Source organism: Lontra canadensis, unplaced genomic scaffold, assembly GCF_010015895.1.
Source record: "Lontra canadensis isolate GAN:19392208 unplaced genomic scaffold, GSC_riverotter_1.0 scaffold235, whole genome shotgun sequence".
Taxonomy (NCBI): Eukaryota; Metazoa; Chordata; class Mammalia; order Carnivora; family Mustelidae; genus Lontra; species Lontra canadensis.
The window spans coordinates 53,652-73,747 of NW_022631229.1; the positions used below are offsets into that span (position 1 = coordinate 53,652).

The following is a 20,096-nucleotide window of genomic DNA, read 5'->3' on the forward strand; positions in this document are numbered from 1 at the left end:
GGCTGCTGGGGCGAGGGGGGGGCCGTACCTGGGGGGGGGGGGTCCCGCTGGGATCACTGCCTCCCCGCAACCTCCCATGGCCTGGGCCTTCTCTCCCTCCTGTCTTCTGCTTGGGGGACTCAGGGCTTCCTTCCCAGGGGGACCACAGTGACCCTGCCATGCCCCGGACCATCACAGTATTGCCGGTGGGGGGGGGGCACCCCTCCATTCCCCACCCCCAAGTGCCTTTGCTCTGTTTTTATACCCTGAATTGGAGGTTTATTTTTTAATATATATTATCTAAGGAGAGCTCTGTGTCTGTGAGGATGGGTGGGGGCCCCGGAGTGGGTTCTGGAACCCTCCATGACTGGCATCACTTTCCTGGGTCTGTCCCACTGCCTTTGTCCGGTCCTACCAGCAACTCCCCAGGTGACGCGCCCACCCCAACTCACCCGTGACGCCTGGACAGCTCATGCTCCCTTCCATTCTTTTATTTTTGTAGTAAACTCTCTGGAGGTGGCTAGTGGGGGTTGTGGGGAGGGGGCCCTCCTGGGTGGGGCTGGGGGCGGGGTTATTGCTCTGAGCTCCCTGTCCCAGGGGGCTTGTGTGAGGAGGGGGTCAGGGCTGGGGCTGGCACAAGGGGGGAGACAGCCGCACAAACACACAGGGCACAGCACGGGGGGCGGGTGGGCAGGAGAGGCTGGGCGCCATATTGCACTTTGGGAGTGGGGCCAGGCGGGGACCCCCCTCAAACAAGCATGGGCAGGAGGCTCTAGGCCCTCACGTTCCCTCCCTCTCTGGATGGGGGAGGGGAGACCCCAGCCTGGAGTGAGGGAAGAAGGTGGGCAGCCAAGTGCCCAGTCCTGGGAGGGGGTTGAGGGCTGGTCCCCGGCCTTGGGCGGGACATTGAGGGCAGGCCAGGCCAGGCACGAGTGGCTGCCCAACCCCCACCCTGGTGGAACCCTTCACCCCACACGGGTTCAGCTGCCGCTACCCCCTTTGCTTGCCTTGGCCTTGGGGGGCACAGGGAGGCCCTCGTCGCCCTCGCTGTCAGAGCTGCAGCCGCTGACATCCGTGATCTCCAGCTCCGAGTCGCTGTCGTCCTTCCCACCCAGTGTGGCCTCCGGACCCCTGGCTCCCGGCAGCGCCAGGCGAGGGGCTGCTGCCAGGCCTGAGGGGCGCTCGGGGCCCAGGCCCTCCCCTGCCGCAGCCAGGAGGGGTGAAGTCGCAGGGCCTCCCCCAGCCCCTGCTGAGGGCAGGTGGCCCAGGGTACTGGCCAGAGGGTTAGGGTAGAAGTGCGGGGGGTACAGAGAGGGGGGCAGCTTGGGGAAGGGGCCAGTGAGATACGGGTTAAAGTTCCAGGGGTAGTCTGGGAAGGCGCGGCTGTAAGGACCCAGCAGGCTGGGGGGCTTGGAATAGCCAGTGGCACCTGGGGAACACGGGGTGGGTCAGAGTGGGCACACCGCCACCGTGGGAAGGTGCCCCCACCCTGCGCCGTCTGCCGAGGTCTGCCCATTGTCTCCCACGCAGCGTCTGCCCACTCCACCTTCACCTGGTTTTTCCAGTCCTTTGTCGCCTAAAAGCCCCTCTCCCAGCCTGTCCCTGCCCCCGTTTCTCCCCTCCCTCTCCCCAAGTCCTCCTGTGGCTTTTAAACACAGGCACACACGCAGCCTCACCCTGGGCCTCCTTCCTGCATCCTTCCTCTCCTCATCTTTACCCATCCTCTTCCCTCAGACACGGGCAGTGTGCCCCCCCAAAACCAGCACCCACACCCGCAGGCCCTTACCAGAGCCCAGAAACGGAAAAGGGCTGTCCAGACGCAGCTTGTCTGTCTCAGGAGGGAACAGGGGCGCTCGGGCCCCTGGCTCTCCCAGGCGAGGGGCCGAGAACAGGGTCTGCAGTGTCTGCAGAGGGAGGTGAGGGAGGCAGCACAGCTTAGACAGGTTGGGTTGAAGGCTGGAGAGAGGGCACCAAACCCCCCAGTTTGGGGACCCCAGTGTCCTAACTCACCTCGGGGGTAAGGGGAGGAGCATCTGGCCCAGGCGTCCCCCCAAAGGGACCAGGGGTCAGCAAGAATGGGGAGCCCGTGGTGGCTGCTGCCACATCCAACAGTGGGTAATTGACAAGTACGACTTTGCTGAAGTTGAACTTGTAGGTGAACCTCTTCCCTTTGGTCTTATGGAGAATCCGCTTGTTGTAGTAGTAGCTGTGGGGAGAGGGAGGACGAGGGGATGCTGGGGAGGGGCACCAAGGGAGGTAAAGAGGGCACCCCTGACTCATTAGTGCACAGAACACTAGCCGGGAAACGGAGGTTCACAGAAGTCCTTTAACCAAGGTAGCAAGGCAGGGGTGAAGCAGGGGCTGGGATCCTGGCTTCTGGCCTTCCTCCTCGCGTCCCTCCCTCTCACAGGTAATCACAGGAACTACTCCACGGAGATCCCTGCGCCTTGGGATCCCAGGGACTCTGCCCTGGCAGACCGAGAGCAAACCCCCAGGGCCAGCCTCCCCCTGCCCCTCCTCACCGCAGGGCCCGGCTCAGCTTGTCGTAATTCATGTGAGGCTTGCACTTGCGGATGCCCCAGAGCCGAGCCACTTCGTCGGGGTCCTTGATGACGAATTCCCCGTAGTCCCCCTGCCAGGCAATGACCCCCTGATACTCCTCCTTCTGCAGCAGCTCCAGGATAAAGTGCCACAGCTGGATCTGCCTCGAACCAGGGGACGACTCCGGCTTGTAGGCCCAGTCCGGGAAGGCAAACCCTGGGGACGGGAGGCAGGGGAGTGGCCCCAGGTCAGGACGCCAAGTCCAAGGCTCTGGGTCCCCCGTGGACTCGGGAACCAGGAGGCCCCCCCTGAATCCTGGTCTCCGAGGAGCAGCTGCCCAGCCTCAGCCATCTTTAGGGAACCAGTTCCCACTCTCTCTACCCCACGTGGCTTCCAGGCCCCAAACTGTCCAAACAGTGGCAGAGAACTCCGTTGTCCAGGGAGCCCGGGGTCGCACCTGCAGCTTCCTCCTCTACCTTGGCACAACTTGTCCGCGTTCGGGGTCTGGGGGTAGAGTGTGGGGAGGCCACGGGAGCGGCACCCCTCCTCGTCCACAGCCTTTCTCCCGCTGCCCCCTCCAGCCTAGCCCCAGGAGGCCTCTGGTCTCGCCTGCTCTCGGGAACACCCTCAGTCTTGCTGTCTCCCCTCCTCCCATGCCCTTGCCCCCCAACCCCCCCCCAGCTCCATCTCTCCCTGACGCCCTCCACTGACCACAGGCTGCCACGTCCAGGCCTGTCTGCGCATTCATACCTTTCACGTCCTGTGTCCCCTCCCTACGTCTGTGCTCCGACGCTCTGAGCGCCCGTGCGTCAGCAGACACCCACAGCGTACAGGTCCCACAGACGTCCACTCACACTCCAGGGGTGCCTGGCGACACCATGGCCCACGGGGGGGGGGCAGCAGGGTGGGGCGCGGCAGCTCACACACAATGCGCCGCCAAGGAAGGCCCTCCAGACCCCTGGCCCTGCACTCATGCGTCTCGGGCCCCTCAGAACTGGGCCCCGCTAACCACACTGCCATGTCAGGAGACACACAGGACCGCAAAGGCCCGGCTACCAGTGCGGCATCAAAACAAGCGTCCACCTAACAGGCACACACGGGGTGACACCACGCCTGTCCCCCTTTGCATCAGAGACCGCAGGCCCAGACATGGGGATGGAAGGATTAGCCTGGAAGGAACTAAGCTTGAGCTGGGAGAGCAGCCACGTGACTTATGTGCTGCGTACTCCCAGGGCAGGTCCCTGCCCTCTCTGGCTGACTAGAGTTTCAGGGGTGGGAGGCAAGGAGCAGCAGGGTCCCACCTGGGCTGCCTGGTGTGTCCCTGGGTGCTAGTGCCTCCCCTGCTGAAGGCTCAAAGGCTAGGCAGCTTCCTCCCTGAAAGGATCATTTTTCTCTCAGCCCCATTTTGGGTCTTTCTTACTCCAGGACACAGAGCTCCATCAACCCACAAGCTCTGGCACATTCCACACCTGGAACACATCCTAGTGTGGAAGAGGCAACCCCAGAGATGACACCACACAACTGGCCATACACACGCAGATACACACCCCAGTCTGGAGCCACCATCTGTTCTCAAACACACGTCCCCAGGTACATTGTACCTGCTGACACACGAGAGGACCCACCTCAGCCCACAGACACACACACATTATGACGACCCCCCAAAGTCCATCACACTCAGTGAAACACAGATGCAAGAAACCTCCTGACACACACACCCCAACACACACACAGGCCTGGGGGCACCCACCCGCCCAGCCCGAAGCCCACTGAGACCCCCATCCTGGACCCTGGCCCAGACCCAGAAGTAACAGCAGCAAGCTCCTCACCCCACAGAAGCAGGGACGTACTTGGCGAGCTGGCATCACCCCGCCAGTCCTGAGACATAAGCATGCTCGCCATCCCAAAGAACCACCACCTGTCCGGCGCAGAGACACCCAGGTAGGCTCCCGTGTGTGTGCAGACAGGCACAACGGCTCACACAAAGACTGACGCCACACAGACATACTCTCCCAGTGTGACCCCCTTTTCCAGAAGCTCCAAAGCGTGACACAGGGACACATTCTGAGACCCCACATAGAAGCAGGCACAGACTCCCAGTTCGCGCGTGCGCGCACACACACACGCACTCGCGCACTCACACACTGCCCATCTGAGGGGCGTGTGACTTGGCACGTCCAAGCCAGTCTTACTGTCCACATCCCCAGCTCTGAATGTCCACTTCTGAGCAGGCCGTCCGTCCTCTCTCCCAGGGCTCCAGCGGGCCAGGCCATGTCTCCATGTCCCCCTGCCCAGGCAGGCCCTGTCTGTCTGTCCACCTGCACCTGGTCTGTTCCCCCATGGTCCCCGCCCCTGCTCCGTCAGTGCCTGGCCATCTCCATTCTCCTTGCCTCTCTTTACCGGAAGGTCCTGGACGGGAGCAGGCTGAGAGGTACACAGCCGGGACCCCAGGACCTCAGACCCCTGAATCCTGTCTATTTCAGACCCCGATACCTCCCCCACCCTCCAAAGACCCTCATGACCCAGCAGGCAAGTGGCAGAGACAGCTGGCTGTGAAGTTTTTAGCCAAGTTTCTCATTAGGGGGTTGCATTGAGGGGACTGAGAGAGAGACTGGAACAGAGGAGGGAGGACAAGGAGAGGTGCAGAAAGGAAGAGCTGGCTGGCTGGGAAGGGGAGGGAGGTCCGGGCCAGGGCCAGTTACCAGGGGTCCAGAGAGCCGGCAGGGCGGGCGGGGCGAAGAGAAGGTCGGAGACGCAGCTACAGTCCATGGTGGAGCCAGCCCTGCAGAGAGGCCGGGACAGACACGCAGGGACAGGCAGGCAGCAGGCAGGAGAGATAGACAGGGGTCAGTGGGGTGGGCGCTCCGCCCAGGCCCACCCATCCTGCCACCCGCCGCCCTCTCCACCCACGGCCAGCCGACCCTTCCTCCCGAAGCCTCCTCCTCGCTCTGTGCCTTGATCACTACCCACAGCGCCCCCCGGCCTCCCTCCCCACTGCTCCCACTGGCTCGCTTGCTCACACTAGCTGGCTCGCCCCCTGCCCGCCCCGTGCAGGCTCTGCCGCTGCCTTCTCTCCAGCCGCTCTCTCGTGCCTGACCTCTCAACCGTCTCTGCGTCTCTGTCCCTCTCTCTGGCTGTCCCAGATTTGTCTCTCTTTGAACCTCGCCCCCACCCCATGGCCCGCCCAGCAGACCCCAGGGCTGGCTCATCTAGCTCCCAAGCAGCCCCCAGCTTTCATCTGCCAGCCCAGAGCCAGCCAGACTTGGCCTGCCCGCCCCGCACCCTGCAGGAAGGCTCCCACAGCTGCCCCTCCCCAACCTGCTGCCCAGCCCTCGGACCCCTGCCACTTGCACCAGCGCCCCCACCCCTCAGACACCCCTTCCCCTTGGATCTGCCTCCCCCACCAAACAACACCCCAGATACCCCTTCCTCTCAGATCTACCTCCCCCACCAAACAGCACCCCTCAGACACCCTTCCCCTTGGATCTGCCTCCCCCTGAGATAGCCCCCTAGATACCCCTCTCCTTAGATCGCCCCCTCAAATAGACCTTCCCTCAAACATCCCTCCCAACAGCTCCAGACACTCTTCATCCTTGGATATGTCTCCCCTCAACACAGCCCCCCTCAGACACTTCTGCCCTTTAGATCTACCCCCCCCAACAGTACCCCCCAAACCCCCCTTCCCCCCCCAGACTATGCCCCCCCCCTAGAAACCCTTACCCCTTTGGATCTGCCTCCTCCCTCAGACAGCTCCCGGCAGACCCCCTTTCCCCCTTGGATATGCCCCCCCTCAGACCCCTACTCCTTCAGATACCCCATCCCCCTGAGACACTCCCTCCCCTCCTCTCCTGTCTCTCAGAACCTTTACCTTCCGCCAGTCCCTCCCCTTAGATGCCCGCAATCTCGGACACCCCCCCCACATCTAACCCTCAGACATCTGCTCCTCTCAGACACCCACCCCTCAGACACATCTTCCCCCTCAGATACCTCAGCCCCTCACCATGTCACCCCTTGAGACCCCCTGATCCCAAAGAAAGCACTTTCCTCAGACCCCCTGACTCAGACACACCCCCCTCAAATACCCCACACCCGTGACGTGACATGCTCTCGAATACAGCATTCCTCTCAGACATCACTCTTCCCAAAGATCCCGGACAGCTGTTCTGTTCCCCAGAAACCCCACCTCACCCCTTGGATGCCAGACAAGACTTGGCAGATGGCCCGTTCCCTCCAGACCCGTCCGGTCCCTACGGACACCCAGGTGCTCCCCCACCCCGCCACCCAGTGTCCCCTGCATCTCTCCCACAAGATCCCCTCCAGCACTCAGACCCCCTGCCACCTCATTTGCCTTCTTGGGGTCCCCCCACCGCCTGCAGCCAATCTGCCCCCACGCCCCTATGTCCCCTCTGTCTCCTGTCCAATCTCCCCAACTTTCTCTGCTGCTCTCCTTCCCGGTCTCTCCCGCTCTATGTTTCTCTGCACACATCTTTTTCCCCTTCTCTGTCTCCCCCCATCTCTTTTCCATTTTTCTGTCCCTCTTTCCTGGTCTCCCCACAACCCAGGGGTCTCCTCCCATCCTTCCCCACCCACTCTCCCTAACCCCGTGTCCCCCCCCCACCTCCCTCGGTCTCCCAGATCTCTGGCTTCCCCACGCCCCCTCTCCTCCCCACCCCGTCCCTTCTCCCAACTCTCCCCTCTTCCCCCTGTGCCCCCGCCCGGCCTCTGTGCCCCCAGCCCATCCCGCCTCAGTCTCCCCATCTCCCTCCCGGCTCCGCACCTCGCTGGCCACCTCTCTCCCACCTCCCGCTCGCTCTGCCTCTCCGGGTCCCCCTCCCTCCTGCCTCCGCCCCCGCCCCCACCCCCATTGGCCCCTCTCATTTCCGTGTTGGTTTTGATTTCTCTTCCCGACGCTTTCAACTCCCCGCCGCCTCCTCCGGACACGTTATAACGAGGAGCCGTGGGATCGGCGCTCCGGGCCCTGCTCCCACGCTCCCCCCGCGTCTCTCACATGCATCTCTGCCGTCTCGCCGTCTCTGCCGGCCCCTTCTCTGTCCCCGCCTCTGTCCCATCGGGCCCGCAGGGACTGGGTCCCTGCCCCGACTGTCCACAGAGCCATGTCTCAGGGTCCCTGTGTCCCTGTCTCAGGATCCCCACGTCTCCCTGTCTCCACACCGCTCTTTTATGTTTCTAGGTGTCCACGTCTCTCCTCCCCACATCCTTGTCTCCGCATCCCTCAGTCTCTGTCTCCATCTGTCTCTGCGTCTCTGTTTCGTCCTAGTGTCCGTCTCCTGGGGCCCCTTTGATCTCTCCCTGCCCCTGGCGCCCCCCTGGCCCCATTGATCGCTGATCGACCGATAGAAGGAGCGGGGCCTGCGGGGCTGGGGCTGCAGGGCTGGGCAGGGGCCCCAGTAGGACTCTGGACAGACGGACAGCCGGCCCCAGACCTGGTAGCTGTGGAGGGGGAGCTGCGGCAGCCCCTGCCCCGCCGGTCTGCGCCGTGCGGATGGGGACTCCGGGCAAGCTTTAATTTTTAATTTTATTTTGCTTCCTCCACCCCGCCCCGCCCCCCATCTCCACAGCCTGCAGCCACGGCACAGAATGTGTGTGTGCACAGCAGTGGGAGCAGGGCTGCGCAGGCAAGACTCTGCCGCTCTCTTCTCCCTGCCAAGCAGACACACAGCCCAGGCACACACACCACACTGCCACACACAGCACACAGACACGGGTCAACAAAATCACACACACAGGACACCACACTGTCATGGGCCAAGAGTCATACACACACGCCACACAGACACAGGTCACCAAAATCACACACACACCACACCCCACCAACACAGGTCCAGAGTCACACACACACCACACCGTCACAACACATTGCACACAGGTCAACAAAGTGATACACACCACACTGTCATGCCCAACCCATCACACAGACACAGGTCAACAAAGTCACACATATCACACTGTCACGCACCACACAGACATACCATCAGCTGAGTGACACACACACCACTGTCACACACACAACACACATCACACCAATGTGTGATGCACATGTCAACAAAATTGTATGCAAAAAGACTAACAACCCACATATGACCCACAGAGCATGGTGGCACACATACCACTATGTCTCATGCGACACGCAGACATACAGGTCACAAAGGTCACACACTCCATGACCGTCACACACACACCAGGATGGCCAAAGATACTCACAGAGAAACAGACACATGGTTGGTTAAACGTAGACACACATACAAGACACACACCAATTCAGTGCCACACAGAAACAAAGACGCACCATCCCCAATCACAGAAACCCACCCACACAGACACAGAAGGACACACTGAGGCTCACAATCAAAGGCAGACACACAGACTCTATGCCACCCAGGAACAGAAGCCCACCCAGACACACCCCCTGCACAGCCAAATCCCACACAGGTGACACCCAAAAGCACCCAGTGTCCCATAGACACGCACCAGAGGCCCTGTGTGCACACTGCTCCCACACTCACAGAGCCAGAGACGCAGGTGTGGCACCCATACAGACAGCCACCATGAGACCATAAACACACGTGGACCCACCCACCCACACACACATGGGCCAGCCCACACAGCAGCACACTCAGACCCAAAGGCCAGCTGGGTGAGGGGCTGTGTCCAGCTGAGGTGGGCCCTGGGAGCTGAAGCCACCCTGGGCCCCTGCTGCTCCTGCCACCATCCGTCCAGCTGTCTGACTGTCCCCCTCCATCCATGCACTTCTCACGCCTTGTGTGGGCATGTGCGAAATGGGCACGGCTCCGGCCTACTTCTGCTACCATCTCCCCAGAGATGGGGCTCCCGGCCTCCTTGAGGCCCACAGGGCGGCAGGGTCTTGCTCACTGAGGTCTTTGTTGTTCCATCTGCCTCTAGCTCCAGATACCTCTGTTTCTGAGGGCCTGAGTTTCTCGTCTCTGTCTTGGGGCATCTCTGTCTCTCTCTGTCTCGGGGTATCTCTGGCTCTCTGCATCTCTCTCTCTCCCATCGCCTCTGTATCCTCACCCCCCATCACCCCAGCCCCCTGGGCTGGGGTTTAACCAGTTGTTTTGATTTCTCTAAGCTGCTCCGGCCGCCTCGGGAGCCGCCTCGGGCCTCGCCCCCCCTCAACAGCCCCTTCATCCCTCACCCAGTACCCCCTCCCCTTAACACAATCTGCACAAGTGGAATGAAAATTGATTTTTTTTTTAAATTTCATATCTTCTCCGGGGCTCTGTCTAAAGAGGAGAGAGACGCGGCCCAAGACCCTTCTCCTGCCGCCACCCCCGCACACGCGTGCGCACACACACACACCCAACAGGCACACACATCACGCCTGGACACGCACACACACTCCCACACTCCGCCTGCCCCCACTCGGAGACACACCCCTCCCTGTGCCACACACCCACAAGGACACAGCTGTGCCCGTAGCAGACACACACGCAGACTCCTGCACCCTCTCTCCAGGCACCCCCAGTAGGCACACTTCACATACCCTGTCCCATCCTGGCGCACAGAGCCCGGCGGCCTGCTGACATGCTGTGGCACGCATGCACGCACATGCACATACACACACCCCTGTCCATACAGATCACAGCCACATCCAAGCAAACACGAGTTCGAGGGAGGCCCCACTATGGGCACCAAGGAGGTCCCTGGGGCTGTCCCAGGGCGGACAGGGTCAGGAAGGTGATGGGGGCTTTCCTGCCTGGACTTGCCACCTGAAACCCCGAGGTCACCCCAACTCCCCACATGACCTGCCTCAACCAAATGCTGTAGTATGACTTGGGCGGGGTGTCTCTGTGCCTGGGGTGTAGAGTGTGTGTGTACGTACATACATACATGTACACACACACACGCACACCACTACTTCTTCCAAAGCCACACACTGTCGTGCCCCCAACAGGCTGGTGCCTTTGCCAGCTCGCTCATGCCCACACGGACACACAAAACACCGGGATGGAACCACACACACCAGGGCACCCACAACACACAGGCCCCCAGAAGCCACACGACACATGCAGCAGCGCCAAGCACACGGCCGTGCTCCCACGCCACCCCAGACACGCGGCCTCACGCGCCACTGGGCATCCGCTCCCAGGAGCAGGGCACGCAGACCCCATCCAACCTTCACACACAGACCCACACCCACAAGCACATGAAGACTTCACCGCTCTCCAGGGCCCACAGAAAATCATTTCCTGGCCAGTCCCAGACTTGGACACAGCCCGCAGGCTCAGAGGCACAACTGCAGCCTCAGAACACAGAACCCATGGCCAAGCGGGCCCCCACGGGTGGCGGCTGTGATGCCTAGGTCTGGGGGGGGGTGATCGGGAGCACATCCCACACCTGCTCCTTCCCTGAGGTCCACACACCCACACTCACCAGCCTGGCTCCTGGGGTCTGGCACCCACTCCGTCCTCCCACCAGGCCTCAATCGGTCTCCTTGCCTTCAGGGAGATGTGCTCCCTGGTCACTGAGACACACCACCCGCCTGGCCAAATCCAGACACGGCCCAACTCCAGAGTTTCGGGCAGTCACCCCAGACGTTCACAGCACAGCATCACACAGCAGTCACGCATAGGCTCACAGACACGGCTCCGGGGGCTTCTCCTGCTCCCACACTCATGCACCTGTGCTCCGGACGCGCACACACACCGCCACAGGTCACACCTACGTGGACTTCCACACAAATCCCAGTCACACAGAGACAGCCCCCCCGCCACGCAGTGTCACACACAGAGACAGCTGGAGACACACAAGCACACACACGGGCCAGAAGGTGCACTGTGCGAGAGACAGAAGGACAGACTGGCAGACAGACAAGGCTCTGGCTTCCCAGCCTGGAGAAGGTGTGTGACACGCGGTTTGGGGTCGACGGAGTGGAGACCTCATACCCACCCTCTCCCCCACTCCCTGTCTCTCCCTGGAGCTGGTGTCTCTGTCGTGCGTCTCTGGGTCCATCCAACCCTCTCCCTGTCCCTCCCTCCCTCCCTCTCTCTCTGAGTCCCAGTCTCTGCACGAACGTCCCTGGGGCTGTGGCCAGCACGCGGAACCGTGTCAGTTGGGGGGTGGGGGGAGAGCATCCCCGGGGAGGCGGGAGCCGCAGTGCCACGCACCCCGCCTACCAAACAGAACTGGGGGAGGGGAGGGGAGAGGCGCAACCAAGGACCCGGAGCTCAGGCTGCTTCCCTACCCCCTGCCAGCATCCTCCTGCCCTTCTCCTCAGAGACCCTAGAGAAGGAGGTAGCATGGCCGGGGATGGAGGGGGAAACAGGGAGCAGGAGAGACATGGTGGGGGGGGGGGTTGCGCAGAGAGAGAAGCAGGAAGCAACACCTACCGGGAGACAGATGGGGACAGAGACCAGAGGACACGGAGAAAAGATGGGAAAGCAGAGAGTCCTGCAAAGACAGGGAAAGAACAAGACCCTGACAGAGATACGGTGGTGGAAGGGGGGGGGCGCGAGCCAGGGGAAACCGGGAGAAGGGGAGCGAGTCAGAGCAGCCAGGACAAAGTGAATTAGGGAGCGGAGGTCGGGAAGAGAGATTGCTCCAAGGAGGGACCCGGGTGAGAGAGGAAGGAGAGGAGGGGCAGAGAGGCGGAAAATTGAGGGATTAGGGCAGAGGCGAAGGAGTGGACAAGGAGGGCAGGGGACTGCTGGGCAGAGGCACAAGTCAGCGGGGGAGAAGTACAAGTATGGGTTCAAGGCCAGCGCCAGGCCCAGTTGCAGTCCTTGGCGGGGGGTCTGTGTTGCAGGGGTCTGACCCAGCCCCTGGCTGTCACCCCAACTCCTTCCCCTCCGGATCTCTGCCTGGGCAAGGCCAATTCCCAACTCCCCCCGCATCCCAAACCCCAACCTCCTGCCAAGGTTCCTTAGTCCCAGCATCCTCCCCCCAGCTCATCCCCACCCCCCAGGCCCCACCCAAGGGCAGGGCTGGACCTTTTGGCCCCAGGCCTTGCACCAGAGACAGTGACAGACGTCTGCAGGAGCAATGACTGTGATTGGTGGTGGGGTGGAGGGACAGAAAGCCGAAGGCAAGTGTGGCCAGCTAATCCCAGGAGCCAAGAGTCCCAGAGCCCCTCTGGGACTCAGGGGCACCATGGGTCCTGTTCATGGGACTTGGCACGAAGTATGTGCTCAGGAAATATTGTTTAAAGGAAATTCAGATTAAAAGGAGCAAGGCAGGGAGACAGAGAGATAGGGAATCAGGGACAGAAAACCAGAGACCAAGGGATAACCAGACCTGGGGTGAAAGGCCTATAGATGGGGGACAGGAAGACGAAGGAATGGAGACAGGAATGGAGCAGAGAGGCAGAGGGACAGATGGGGAACTGAGGCACAGAACACAAGGGGACAGGGAAACAGATGGGGAAATGGGAGAGAAGGGAATGACTGAGGGTCAGAGAAAATGAGCAGATAAATGGGGTCAAAGACCCAGGAAGGCGAAGTTGAGACTCAGAAAGGGAAGAGAGGGGGTAGGAAGACAGGAAACAGAGGGCAGGGCCTGAGAGCCTGGGGCCCCGTGTGGGGCCTGGGTCAGCTGAAGCTGGGTGCCGGGGGTTCAGGGGATCCCATGAGGGCCAGCAAAGGGCCGGGGTCCGGCTAGGCTAGGGGAGGCTCGGGGCTCCAGGGGCGTCGCACGGTGCTAATTCAGCTCCATCGATCAGACGGGATGAGAGCAATAAATTATTGTGACAAGATGCAATCCTGGCCCACGTTCTGCCGCCGAGGCGGATCGATCCCTGTCCCCAGCCCCACACCGGGGCCCATGCCCAAGCCATGGCCCGGACGCCTCTGCCCATCTCCTCCATTCCCCCACCTCACACACTCCCGCTGCCAGCCAGGTGGGGCAGCAGCCCTGGTGAAGAGGAAGGGAGCCCTGGAGGGAAGACCAGCCCCTATCTGTCCCAGCACCTCTGGCTTCCCCCTCACCACCCCATCCTCGCCAAGACCTGGGAGGTAGCAATGGCCAGGATGCCCATTTCCCAGACGTGGAAACTGAGGCTTAGATAAGGAAAGTAACTTGGCCCAAGTCCCACAGGGGTGGGTGGGGCGGCCTGGCTCAAATGTAGGTCAGCATGACTTCAAGCCCCCCAAAACCTGCACTGCCAGAAAGAACAAGGGACCAGGAAAGAGGAGGAGGAAGGAGGCAGAGAGAGCCTGAGAGAGAGAGAGTACAGGACACAAGGAAAGAGTCAGATGCTAAAAAAAGATAAGGTACAGAGAAAGAGAGAGAGAGAGAAACACAAAGAACGAAAAGACAAGGAGGTATGAACAGACAGAAAAAGAGTCTCAGCTTGGGAGACAGGCAGAGAGGAGGTCAGCAGCAGGAGGCAGAGGTGGAAGAGAGGAAGGGAACAAAGACAGGGCAGGCAGAGAGGGATGGAGCTGGGAAAGCAGCCTGTGGAATGAGAGTTCTGGAGAGCAAGGTGTGTCCGAAGGGACAGGTGTGTGGTGGCAGGACCCAGGCTGCCTGGCGGCAGGTAGGAGGGAGTCCCCCTCAGAGAGAGGCCAGGTGTGCCAGCAGGGAGGTGGGGCCTGTCGGAGGGCAGGAGTGGGGGGCTGGCAGGAGGCTGGGGTGCAGGAGAGCTGGCAGACGATGCAGAGACATGCGTTGCCTGAGTGACAAGGTGGGCAGATGTGTCCATGGAGGGAGGTCACCTGACAGGCAGGTGTGGGAGCTAAGGACACCTTGGTGACGGAAGTCAGATGGCCTCCGAGATCGACCAGCTCCTGAGACCTCCAAGAAATGACTGCATTTCCCTGGACTCAGTTTCCTTCTCTGTACAGTGGGGAGAAGAGTAAGGACGTGCCTCATATGGGCCTGGAGAGGATGAAAGGAGACCGCGGTTAGGAAGAACAGAGAATACTGCCTGTCACAGAGGCGGTGGGGCGGTGGGGTGGGGAATAAGCCGCCACTGGAGGAGGCGCCTGGCTGGCTCCGATAGGAGAGGCGCGACTCTTGATCTCCGCGTTGTGAGTTCGAGCCCCAAGGTGGGTGTAGAGGTGACTTAAAAATAAAATTTGGGGCCGGGGTGAAGCAGTAGCTGGGAACTTGGGAGGAGCAGGCAAGTGCTACTCCAGGGGTGGTCGGTGGACCAGCTTGTGAAGAATGCAGAGTCTCAGGTTCCATCCCAGCCCCACCGCACCAGAATCTCTGGCATGAGGCCCTGAGCTCTGGGTCCCAGCAGGGGTTTCCAGTGCCTGCCAAAATCTGAAAACCTCTGGCATAAGGGAGTGTGTATAATGCAGCAGGCTGGTGCAGCACAGCTGGGAACAGGTGTTGCAGGTGTTTAACAAACACCACAGGTGGTATCATGCCCTTCCAGAAAGGTGTTCCCTGAGCAGGCAGAGGGCTGATGACGCCTTCCGTGAAAAGGGACAGGCATCTCCGGAGAGGAGCAGGCCAGGAGACAGGGGAGGGATCTGAGGGTGGGCTCCAAAGGTGTGGGGGTGACAGCTTGCATGAGCCGCTGGTGCAGCGCAGCTGGGACAAGGTGGCTGCGAGCTGTGGGGTAGGTACACGACATCTGAAAAAGCCACGAAGACAGGCGCCTGGCTGGCTCGGTCAGTAAAGCCTCTGACTCTTGACCTCGGGGTCCTGAGTTCAAGCCTCACACTGGGCACGGAGCTTACATTAAAAAAAAAAACAACACATTTTTTTTTTTCTTAAAAGAAAAAGCTATGAAAGGACAAGAGTTACATGGCATGGGGAGACGTGAGGGGGACTCCATGTTGGGTCTGGATGTTATGTTGGGGGCAGGAGCAGGCGTTCCCCTTGGGGACAGGCTGGGGACGAACGCCAGGGGTAGGGCAGAGGCCCACTGGAAAAGGTGTAAAGCCGAGGGAGATTAAGGAGGGGGGGCAGGTGCGGAAGTCTCAGCATCTGTGGAGGGGGGTGGAACCCAAGCTGATGATGCCTGTGGGCAGACAGGTGAGGGAGGTGCAGAGATACTGGAGTGAGCTTGGACAGCAAGGAAGGAGGAAGTGAGAAAATGGGGAACTTGTGTGGGTTAAGAAGAGAAGCAGACGGTGCGGGAGGGATAGCTGTAGGGAAACAGGTATACAGGTCAGACAGGACCGCGTGGCCAAAGACAGATTCCCTGCCCCAACCTGTGCATGTGGGAAGGGGCGGGCGTGTGTGAGATGGTGAGACCAAAAAAAAAAAAAAAAAAAGCAGAGGGCGCCTGGGTGGCTCAGTGGGTTAAGCCGCTGCCTTCGGCTCAGGTCATGATCTCAGGGTCCTGGGATCGAGTCCCGCATCGGGCTCTCTGCTCAGCAGGGAGCCTGCTTCCCTCTCTCTCTCTGCCTGCCTCTCTGTCTACTTGTGATCTCTCTCTGTCAAATAAATAAATAAAATCTTTAAAAAAAAATAAATAAAAAAAAAAAAAAAAGCAGAGACAGAGAGACACCGAGAAGGAGGTGAGCAGCAAGTGTGGAGGCAAGACAGGTGACTTTCAGAGGATAAAGGCTTGTAGGAGAGGGACAGGAGGAAGGAGGAAACACCGACCACTGCACGTGTGAGCGGTCAAGATGTGCTGAGGTCAGGAGACCCGGGGTAGGTGCACGTATTGTCTGGGATGAGTTACCTGGAAGACAGGTGTGGGCAGGGCAGGCGGAAGTAGGTATCTCTGTGGGAGACGGGAGGGTGGGGGGAGTTAGGGGTGGGGGAGTTAGGGACCTGCACCTGCGGAGAGCACCGGGGGTGAGGCAGATGTGTTTGGAAGCCCCTGTGGAAGGACCAGGATGGGGTGGCCCAGGTGAGCACCGTGAGGGAGAAGAATGTGACCAGAGAGGTGGGAGGGGGCAGGCGTGACCTGAGGGCAGATTAAGAGAAGGCTCGGGTCCATGCTGCTGAGCAAAGGAAGGTGTGTGTGGGGTGGGGGGGGGAGGTGTGCGTGCACGCACACTCCTCTGCACGTGCCTGTGCGTGAAGATATGGTAATAGGTACTGCTTGAGGGGAGGGAGAAGCAAAGAAATCCGAAAGTGTGAGAACTAAGTGTGTTTGAAGCTTTAGGGGACAGGTGGGGTGATACAAGGGCAGGTAGGAAAGGGACAGAACAGCACGAAATGAGACAGATGCAGGGATTCAAGAGGGAAGGGCAGATTCTGGAGAACAGGTGTTACCTGGAGGGGCAGGTAAGAGGGGCCGTGTATTACCTGAGAGACCATGGGCATCTCTGGGGCATGTTTCAAGGGACAAGTGTTAACCTGGAAAAGCAGGTGAGAGGAAACAGGTGGTACCTACAGGGACAGATGAAGAGGACAGGTCACCTGCAGGGGACAGGTACAAGGACTCTAATGTTACCTGGCCATCCAGATGTGGGGAACTGAAGAGAAAACGTTAAGGTGACAGGTGTGCAGAGGGGCAGGTATGAGCAAAAGGTGTTACCTGAGGCCACAGGTGTGTGCAATGTGGCTCTTCAGGGCCATCTGAGGCCTTGGTTTCACTCACTTCCCTCCCCTCCCCTCCCCAGGGGCCCGTTCTAGACCTGGGATCCCTTCCCTGGGCTTTGGAGCCAGGCCGGGACAGAGCACATGGTTAGCTCCCCACTCGTGAGCTCTGGGCCCAGTGAGGCTGGCAGGGCCTGCCGGGCAGCCGGGCTCCTGAGGCTGCTTGGCGATGCGGAGCGCGTCTGGGCCTCGGCGGGCCGGCCGGGCAGGGGGAGCGGGCGGGGGGGCCGTTTAGCCGTGATAGATCCGCGCGCCGCTTGTCTCTTAATCTCCGGAGCGACCGATCGATTCGCTATTTCCCTTTGTTGCCAGAAAATTCGATCCTGGGCCTGGAATTAGGTCCCCGGCTTAATCTGAGCGGAAACCAGCGAGGGGGAGACAGAGACAGAGATGCTGGGAGAGACAGAGACAAAGAGATAGTAAGAGACAGAGAAAGGCAGAGACAGAGAGACAGAAAGGGATGCTGAGAAAGACGCGAAGAGAGAGAGGCACAGAGATTCTGAGACAGTCCAAGAGTTGGACCCCAAGAGGAAGAGAGGGATGCTGCTGCCAGAGACACATATAAAGAGCCCGAAAGAGAGAGAGAGAGATTCTGGGAGTTAGAGGTGGACACGGAGGTGCCCAAAGAAACAGACACGGTAAGGAGAGACCCAGCCAGAGAAGAGACAGCAGAGGTGGTCCTGCACAGCCCTGGGACAGTGGAGGAATGACAGAGAGGGGACACAGCACACTCAGCCACCTCTACCCAGAAGAACTCAGCCCCCCCAACCCCGAAGGTCAGGGCTAGACCTGCACTCCCAGCCCCAAAGTGTGCAGACCCATTTATTGGCCCAATGTCCTTCCCACAGGCCATGCTGACCCCCCTACACAGGATATCCACGCCCCAAATATCCAGAGCCAACTGTGCATACCCTCAGCCTTGAGCTCCAGTTCCAAACCCAGACCTCCCAGCTCACTCCCATCCAAACCTCCATACTACCACACAGCCCCAAATGTCCACTCCCCTCATCTGACCCCCAACCTCAGTCAACTCTCAACCCCAAATATGCAGTCTCTTGGCTCTGAACCCCCAGGTCCCAAATTCCAAGTCCTCAGTCTTGGCCCCTAGCCCCCCATCCCACCGCCCCAGGATTCTAGCCCCAAAGGTCCAGGCCCACCCTCAGGTGTGCCCGCCAGCCCCGGTTCCCAAACAGACCCCGGTTCCCGGCCCCCGCCCCTCGAACTCTGGCACGCACTCCTCCGCCCCCGCGTCCCGGCCCCCAGACGCGAGCGCGCACCTCCAGCCCTCTCCCCCTCCCACCTCCCCAGAGCCGAGCGCTGCCCCACCCGCCGCTTCCGCGGGGGCAGACGACCCCGCCCGCCTTCCCCGCCCTGGGCTCCGCGGCTGGGCTCCGAAGGTCCCCCGGGAGCACCTCCCGCGCCCCGCCCCCCTCCCCGCCCCTGCGCCGGCCCGCGGCGCTCACTCACTTTCCCGGGTTTGCGCCTCCGCTCCGGTCCGGCGACAAGTGTTTAAAGTTGGGATCCCGCGGCCATGGCCCCCGCGGCGTCCTGGGGAGCGGGCCCCGGGGTGGGGGGCGAGGCCCCGGGGGGGACGGAACGGAAGCGAGAGTCGAGGAGAGACCCTGACCCGGAGGGACGGCCGGGGACCCGGAGAGGGGGCCGCGCGGGGACCGGGAGGCGCGGAGAGGGGCGCGCGGGAGAGGGGCGCGCGCGAGAGAGGCGCGGGGAGAGAGGCGGGCCGCCGGGCGCGGGGCGGGGGCGCGGGGCGTAGGGGGCGCGGGCGGCGGGCCTGCCGAGCCTCCTGCGCTTCCTCCTCCTCCTCCTCCCTCTGCTCCTCCGCGGCGCGCCGCGCGCCTCCGCCCTCGCGGCCGCCGGGCCGGCTCGGCGCGCAGATATATGGAGGCGGCGGCGGGCGCTGCGGGGGAGGGGGCGGGAGCGCGATCGATGGAATATAATTTTCCTCAAACTCGGAAAATAAAGTTCAGAGCTGATCAAATTTGAAAACAGATGTCGAATCGCGACTCTAAATAAGGTTCGATCCCGGGACTGAGGGAGTGGGGGTGGGGGCGGTGTGGGTGGAGAGGTGGAGAGACCCCCCTCCCCTTCTCTCCCCGCCCCGCCCCTCCCGAGGAGGGCACGCGGACAAACCCACCCGCGGGCGGGAGGTGGAGGTAGCAATTACGCGTCTGGGACCCCCTACTGGACACGCGAAACCGGACCCGGACACACGGGCCCAGGACGTCGGGACGCACGGATACAAGGGCACAGACAGTGCCAACACCACGCAGGCTCCATAGCCTGGCGGGCAATGGGACACACAGACCTGCACACACAGATGTGCCCTGACCCCCACACACACAACCATGGTGACATGCAGCTACACTCCACCTCCTAAGACACAAGCCCGGGCCCAACGGACAAACAGCCACATTGCCCTGCAGGGGCCCACAGGGTCGCAGGAACTCACCACACCCGCAGCCACCAGGAAGGGCCGGGATCTGCTCCCACTGAAATAACCAGAGAACAACCCCTGACCTCAGGGCCCTGAGACCCCAGCACCCACCTCCACCTCAGGTTCAGCGTCCCCCCCCCACCCCCGCTCCAGCCTGACGCTGGCCCTCACTATTTAGCCACTGTCCTCTTCCTTCCCTTGTGCCTTCCCCTCACCTCCTCCCTCTCTCCCCCTCTGCACTTCTGTCCCCCCCTTTTTTCTCCCATTCTCTGGTCAGGCTCTGCTGCCCCCACAAACACCAGTGCCACCTTCTCAGGGAAACAGCAGCCCTTGGAATCACCCGCCTCTAGAGGGAAAGTGCCTGGGGCAAAACGACTGTCCCCAAATGAATATGCTGGGTCCAGGGCAGCTCAGCAAGATTGCACCAACCCCCACTGAACTCAGGGGACGGCGGGGGAGTGGGGGAGTGATACCAAAGGCCGGACACAGCCCCAGAGAACTTCAGACAGGCTCCAGCTCCTCCAGCCCCTGTTCAGCATGCACTTGGGCGAGCTCCTCAGCACCCACGTGGAGTGAGTAAGCACAAGCCTCAGTTTGCTCAGCTGCAAAATGGGTCCATAATGACAGCTCCCTCCTGGGG

The 20,096-nt window shown here is 61.2% G+C and overlaps 1 protein-coding gene across 1 annotated transcript; it reads right to left on the bottom strand.

Annotated features, from left to right (window-relative positions):
• Positions 1-774: 774 nt before the first annotated feature.
• Positions 775-18,555, bottom strand: ERFL (ETS repressor factor like). Its single transcript, XM_032849648.1, has 6 exons — positions 18,472-18,555; positions 5,223-5,302; positions 2,502-2,736; positions 1,990-2,185; positions 1,766-1,883; positions 775-1,408 (listed from the first exon to the last, which is right to left on the bottom strand). The coding sequence occupies exons 2-6, from the start codon at positions 5,287-5,289 to the stop codon at positions 960-962; spliced, it is 1,065 nt and encodes a 354-aa protein (XP_032705539.1). The 5' UTR covers positions 5,290-5,302; positions 18,472-18,555; the 3' UTR covers positions 775-959.
• Between the last annotated feature and the right edge of the window lie 1,541 nt (positions 18,556-20,096).